This window comes from Palaemon carinicauda, chromosome 5 (genome assembly GCF_036898095.1).
Source record: "Palaemon carinicauda isolate YSFRI2023 chromosome 5, ASM3689809v2, whole genome shotgun sequence".
Classification (NCBI taxonomy): Eukaryota; Metazoa; Arthropoda; class Malacostraca; order Decapoda; family Palaemonidae; genus Palaemon; species Palaemon carinicauda.
This window is the reverse complement of record NC_090729.1, coordinates 71,659,547-71,667,046: the sequence shown is the minus strand read 5'-3', so window position 1 is coordinate 71,667,046 and position 7,500 is coordinate 71,659,547. Positions and strand designations below refer to the sequence as shown.

The 7,500-nt window shown below is 35.4% G+C and overlaps 1 protein-coding gene across 3 annotated transcripts in view; it reads left to right on the top strand.

Annotated features, from left to right (window-relative positions):
• Positions 1–525: 525 nt before the first annotated feature.
• Positions 526–7,500, top strand: part of LOC137640464 (glutamate receptor-like) — a 139,559-nt gene continuing 132,584 nt past the window's right edge. Inside the window, exon 1 of one of the 3 annotated variants that reach the window (XM_068373009.1) lies at positions 526–653. In XM_068373009.1, the coding sequence (XP_068229110.1) occupies positions 601–653 (53 nt within the window). In that variant the 5' untranslated portion in view covers positions 526–600. The remainder of the gene's footprint in view (positions 654–7,500) is intronic. The other 2 variants (XM_068373008.1, XM_068373007.1) reach the window with 2 other exon arrangements.

Below are 7,500 nucleotides of genomic sequence, written 5' to 3'. Positions count from 1 at the left end.
GTTCAATACATTCTATCGTTAAGTTTTGAAAGTTGTCTGGAAATTACCGACGAATGCTTGTAAATCGCTTGATGCTGGTAACTTTTATCCTTGTAATAGATTTTTAATAAGTTTATTCATAATAATGAAGTGGTATGTTTATAAATGTGAAGTCAATAGAACAAGGAAATAACTTCTACATCACACAGATGGAGCTTCATTTACTGCGTTTTGACGGAAGGACAAAATTGTTAAGACCGGAATCCTCCTGTTGGTTTAAAATTTTTTTGAATTAAAAGCTTAGCATTTCTAGAACATCACTCTCTTCTAGATTTAAACGTATCTTACAGCGACAAGAATTCATTGAATTATCATTTGGCTATTCTTTTCAATGATTTGTTTTTGCTTAATGACACGCACGGTAATTAACAACAATACCATTTTGCACTTCGCTAGTACCGATTGGCTGGGGGAATTCGGTAAGCAAATGCCGGCAACTTCCGTTCTGAGGAGACGTAAAATTTTCAGTATTTATACATATAGGTGTAGGCAAAGTCTAAAGATCTGTAGATCTTGGGTGTAGGGAGAAGGATCTATCTGCAGGCTAATAGAGTGATCGGAATGGCTGAGTATCTTGGAGTAGGCCCACTTCCGTTGGTGAAAATTGGTTACCGGTTGGTATAAGTAAATTCTATAGAGTTAAAATATAGAAGGTTGATTTCATTGTAAGTAATCTGACGTTATAGCTATTGATGTCAGTGAAGTTCTGTACTGCATGCAAGCGGTATGTTAATGGTTTCGGAAACGTTTAGTGTTTAGATATCAATTATTTTGTTCTAAATCTCTCTCTCCTCTCTCTCTCTCTCTCTCTCTCTCTCTCTCTCTCTCTCTCTCTCTCTCTCTCTCTCTGAAGTGATAATTTCCAGTATGTCTTTGCAACCACAAACATTTATATACTATCTGCTATTAATAATTGTTGCAATAATTACAAAGATGCATAATATCAAACGAATTCTTATTCGTAAACTAATAATTCAGATTTATAATGATCCACGACCAGTATCCTTTATTTCCACTTCTAAAGCTTTGTAACATTTCCAATTCACTCATCTAGCGAGATCTCATATACTGTAGATTCTTTCTCTTCATGATTACCAGCGCAATTTCCACCGCTTATGCCACCGATTTTTGAACTTGATAATCCGTCATGTAACAACATAAAACATCATTACCATAAAGTTAATGATGTTTTTCTGACTTCAGGATCACGTTTTATTATATGGGTAGTTCCACCTGTCGCAGCTTCTTAGATATGTTTATCCTCCTTTTGGTTGATATATGAATTTATATTCGTACGTGAGTATAATGAGGATACTTTAACGCGGTGAAAGGGTTCGCGTATCGCCATGATCAGCCAGTCTTTAAGTATTCAGACGAAAATCTCCCGCTGCCATCAAGCCACACAAGGCAGCACGCTGAAGAACATAAATGGCTAAATCCCCAGACATGAATTGACATGTCTTGAGGCCTTTGTCCTGCAGTGAGCTAGAAATGGCTGCATTTAGTGTTACTGCTATTGTTGTTGTGTATATATGACGACGCCACCACCATCCCATATGAGGTGTTCAATTAATATAGGCACGGGGCAGAGTTCTTACAGTATCTTTTCACGTTTGGTAGACCTTGATTAACTCCCTTCGTACCTCAAACGAGCAATGCCAGCTGTTTTGGGCACCAGCATCTGTCAGTGTCAATAAAGAGTCTTCTTGATAAACCTGAAAGGCTGTGCCATTTTAGTGTCGCCCACTTTAAAGAGAACGGATAACGCAAGACTAAAACCAAATGTATTAATATGTTTTGAAGTTCTGTCTCTGTTTTTTAATAAATTCATGTGGTACTTGATAAAGTAGTAAGAGTGCCAAGGCCTGTAAACTTGGTTTTCTATTTGTTTGCATTTTTTCTCCATTAATCTATGTTTGACCTACCTTAACGTGGTTTATTGCCGTTGCAGATTTGTTAACATAACTATATCCCATAAAAGCTTTCATTTTATTCACTGTTCTTTAAGTTAAATTGAATTATATATCCAATTCTTTCGAGGTAGGTAGTCAGTGCATTCAAATTACAATGCTAGGCGCTCCCACGTCCCGCCATAACCAAAATTCTCGATTATTAGTTTCGGTGACATATCAAACCCTCAAACTACTACAACCACACTGGGGTCTGGTGTCATCAGTGTACTTATTGTGGCATACTGTAAGCATTTCATAAGGGCCTTTGCAGCGTCCCTTCGGCCCTTAGCTGCCCTAACTTTTTAGCCTTCTACTCTACCTCCTTTCCCACTTCTTTTCTTCCATCTTGCTGTTCAAAATATTAATCCATAATCCGTAGAGCAACCTGCAAAGTTTTCCCCCTTGTTGCGCGCATGCACTGAATGGCCTCCCACACCCAAACGCCGGGTCAAATGGCACAAATTCGTAAATTCATTCCAATCAAATCCAACAACTTGATCAATTATAGACCATTATAGAAATGGTTTAAGTTTTTAGTTTAATTAAGCCTCTTCTTTTTTTATTTTTCTAATTGAAAGTCTATATAATTTACATCAATAGGAAAACTTTAAATTCTATTTAATTTCCTCATCTATGAACAACTATAAGATAATAAATAATCAATATCTGAAACAATATTTGAAAAATATCTGTTAATTTATCATCTCTTAATACATGATTTTCTATTTGCGACTTTCACAATTCAAGGTATTACATCTTTGTATTCCAGCTTATTATTTGCTGGTGTTCATTTCATTTCCACATTCAGTGAACGTGTTACCTCGAAATGTGTTATTGGTAAACCTGTGACTCGCAATGACTTTTAGACACATCCGTCAAATTTGACGTAGGCCTACGATCTTTCGTTATGTGGTAATTAACAACAGTAGGCTACAATTTCGTTACGTGGTTAACAGTGCAATTTCTACGAACTAGAATGTTATGAACTTAAATCCCTTCTCATTTCGACACTAATTCTACCACTAAATAAAGAATTTTCTTTGTACTTCCGTTCTTATCCAGGTATTCTCTAAACCACAGCTTTATTTGTATAAGAATATAAAGCCATTATTTTCGAAAGTCAGTGACCCTATTTCTCAGCCATGATAACTGCTTTCCATTCTGAGTTTTATTTGTTCTTCTCCTAGCCATTTTTCATTCCTCGATAACTCATGGCTACTGTTCTGTTGCTTCTGTTTCTTTCACGATTATCCATCAGCTTGGAATATACTTGGAGCTAAACTCTCTTACATTATAGTTGACGTTGTTTCATGTACGAATTCCTAGCAGAAACCATTAAGTAGGTATTATTCCAATAAAAAAAAAAAAAAAACTTTGTTAAGGAAACGACTCGTGCAGTTGTCTTTCTGTTTAAATTCTCCAAATCGTCTTCATTTTTGGGGAAGAAAAATCAATATGAACTTTTTCTTATCTGTATGTGACTATGTGGAGAGTAATTACCATATGATAAAAGGCTAAGCCCGTTGTTATCAAATTAATGTCAGTTCTATCAGTATATGAGCAGATCTTAACCTTGAGTTACTTAATCAGTTTATCAAACTAATTAACATTTTTACAAAATTCTCATGCTTCAGTTTTCTCTGCTACTAACCCATACGCTGAAGTCGCCATATAAAACATGATTTGTTTTCATCAAATGTTAAGACGATCCTTCAGAGTTGTCGAATATGCTTTCATTGGTATCCAATGATCTATATAAAACTATCTTTGACTCCTTGTCTTTGACAAAAATTCTTAGTTTGTGAAAAGTGCTTCAATGTCTTAGGTGTTAGTGTTAATGTTTCGATGTTGGATGTTTAGTGTTAATACTCTAGTGTGTGTGTCATGTCAATGTTTTGGTGTTGAATGTTTGTGTTAATGTTTTGGTGTTGGATGTTGTGTGTTAATATTTTAGCATGTTGCAATTTTTAATTAATGGTTTAGTGTGTTGGATGTTGTGTTATGTCTCAGTATGTTGCATGTTTGATGTTTGTTTCATTGTGTTTGATTTTAGAAGTTTTGGTTAGTTTGATGTTTGTGGTAATGTTTCGGTATTTGATGTCTGTCGTTTCAGTTTATCTGTTTTGGTATGTAGGATTTTAGATGTTTCGGTGTGTAGCATGTTGGAAGTTTCGGTGTATTTGATGTTTGCGTTAAGTTATAGTATCTTCATCAACTTCGGCATCCACCTCATTCCGTTATAAGATCCTTCCACGTCCAATGCTTTGAAGTTTTCCACAAAGCTGGTTAATAATAAACAATAAATCTCGACACCATATTCTTTACCTAATCAACACTGCTCAGTTCTTCTATAAAATTCTTCAGCTATTGGGTTTTGCAATTTCAGCCATAATCCTGAAATGTCTTTCCACAAGTACAATAAGTAAAGTCTTGCTTCATTATCATACTGAGTAGTTCATATTATTTGGTTCCATCTCCAATAGGTGTCCTGCTGGACCCGTTCATTTGTGTGCATAATTAATTAAATCGGTAAGTGGGTTGGATGATTGAGAAAAGAGGGTGACTCAAGGTTTTTCCAATTGACTATAGAGGATAGTCCAAAAAATTGTAAAGGAAAAAAAAGACTGCAGTATTGCTAATGTTTCGAGGGAAATGGTGAATAAGAAATTTATAGAGATTAAGCTGCGCTGTACATTAAAGCAAATTCAGAAATAAAGCAAATTCCGAAAAGAATATGCTAGTGTAGATATGATGTGTGAAATACTGTTTTGAAGTGTACATTGAAGATAAGCTGCGTGCGGAAGACAGAAGAGCAGCAGAGGTGATTGATGCCAAGGTAAAAAAGGCAATGTAAATCTTAAAAGGATTATGAAAGTGGTTTTTGAGATTGTGAACAGGGTAACTATGGGACTGAAGATTGGAAAGACACAGAGAGCTGATAGTGAGATATTGCAGCATGGTTGTGATAATGGGATTACATAGCTCAAGACACTCCCACTAGACAACTGAAAGACATTAAGACTTTCAAGAAGCTGAAGATTTTATTTTGTAAGTGCTTTGATAATGTGGATTTATAAATTAACTCAGAATACGCTGTGTGGTACTCTATAATACACAAGAATCTATACGACAAAAATATTATGTAGGTCCTGTAGTCAATAGGGTTTCCTGTGTCAAAGTAATCTGTATGCTTGGTATATAAGGATCAGGATACACTTGTGTTGGAAATGGGTGAAAGGAATGTTTTTTTCATTGTATAAGGTTGTAGCAGATACTTGGTGAAATGTTAACTTTGTATAACTTTGGAGGTGCTGATAGGAATTTGATTAAACAGACAGATGCCAGGGTTGATATGTGAACTGGAAGAGGGTTATGGATTAAGCGCTGGAAATGAAACTTTATCTAAGCGGTTGGAAAGTATAATAAAATCAGTATAAGTTGTGCATAGAAAAATAAACGGGAAAATACATTCATAGAATTATATATATTATGATGTGACATACTTGATTAGTAACTGAGAAGGATCGAAGTTTGATATGGATGAAAAGCTGATGTTGTAACAAAAAGTGGCTAGTTTTGTGTAGAACTGCCTATCGAGATGTTATCTCAATATTGCACTTCTACTTCTTTAACGATGGCGGGAATTGTGCAGTAAGGAAATCAGTAAGACAATAGGTTTTTAAATCTGAAGTGGACTGGTTGACGGTTACAGAGAATTCGAAACAAATTGGGGATTACAAAGTGGAAAAGCAGAAACGAATTAAAACTTTTGAAAATATTAGCAAGAGGAGGTGGTAGAGTAAAATAATAAGGGTAAATTGTAACGAGCAGAAGGAGCAATACATTTTTTTTGTATATAGGATGAAAGGTAACTGGAGCTAGATGTAATTAATGATGTCAGGATCGAAATAAAGAGGCGAGTCACATCTGTAAAGAAAGGAGGGAAGGCGGATATACCCAAGACTGACATGAAACTTGGGTTTGGCAGTTGATGCTTACGTAAGTGTGTATGGAGGGGTTATTAAGCCATCTGTAATATATAGAACTAAAATGTGGACGAGGAATGTTTATGAAAGGAAATATGTTCAAACTGAATAGAATTATTTTTGCAGGTTAAGTAGGTTAAGCAGAAGAAGGGAACGAGAAACTTGGTGGAGAAATGCAGGAATGGAAACTAAGTTAAATTCTGGAGCATAGTTTTGGGCTAATTTGATGACGATGGAAGATCAAAAAATAATAGGATGATAGGAAGCATATAATCACAAACTATTAAACTAGGAAACGGGTATTTGGTAAGGAATGACCTGGAGATGCGGAAAGTTTGAGCAAATATAAAATTATGGTATATGTGCTGCTGGTGGGCCTTCTGTGTGAGGAGGCTAATACAACATGCGGAAATTTGCCTCATCAAAGGTTTCATCAACAATTCAAAAGTTAAGTGCGGACTCTGCTTCTGTGAGTGTATGTATATGTGCTAGTATATGAATGTTTGGGTGTGTGTGTGGGGGGGGGGGGGGGGCGGTTTAGTAAATTAGACGAAATAAGAATAATAAGGTCTTAGTAAATGGTTTTGTGGGTTTGTCAAAGCATTTAAATCACACTTGGCAAAGAGCGTATACGCAACGGATAAGTTTTTCTTTTTAACTCATTTAAAGAACATTGAATTCTCTCTGTCATCCACAGTAGATTTATAAACTGAATAATGAGAGAGAGAGAGAGAGAGAGAGAGAGAGAGAGAGAGAGAGAGAGAGAGAGAGAGTGTGTGTGTGTGCTTGCTTAATTCATCGCATGCCACTCTTACTTGTCTTAAATGTAAATTTATTAGCCGTTTCCACGAGACACTGACATTCTTGTCAATCAACTACAAGTAACCTTTTGGAGATATAATTCGTCTAACATTTTCTAATCATTAGTTAATTGCAAAAAAAGTATTTTGCAGAGTCCAAGAAGAGTTTTAAAGTGTTTGCAAAATCGCTGGCATTAATTTTCAGAAGGAAATGTTTGTTAAATGAATAACTTGATTCATTTCTTTTCCAACATCGATTTTGCTTATTCTTTATAGATAAAATTTTAACTTGCTATTTTTCGTAGTGACATTTAAGTTGGGATACGATGTCAGCTTGCGCGTTTTCAGGCGTTACACAAATAAAATATATATTTAATATTGCTTTTGACTCGTACTATATTTGACGAAATTGGGAACGCTTCATCATAGAAATATTACTATCAACTGAAGTTACTCATTTTAAATGCATAAATAAGTTCAAAATATTCAGAATTAGTGTTGTTTAGTAGTGAAAACTTATAAGAAGGTAAAGTATCAGCCAAGAAAAACTTTGGTAACTGAGAGGAAATTTTAGTTGGAAGTACTTTGTTGGGGATTAAGGACTTATACCCAACAAAGTACTTTGCCACTGAATGGCCTCCCAGGACCCGGTACAGGGACTAAATGCCTAAATTCGTAAGTCAAAGTAGGCCTACAGATGATAGCCATCGTTACTTGAAAAAC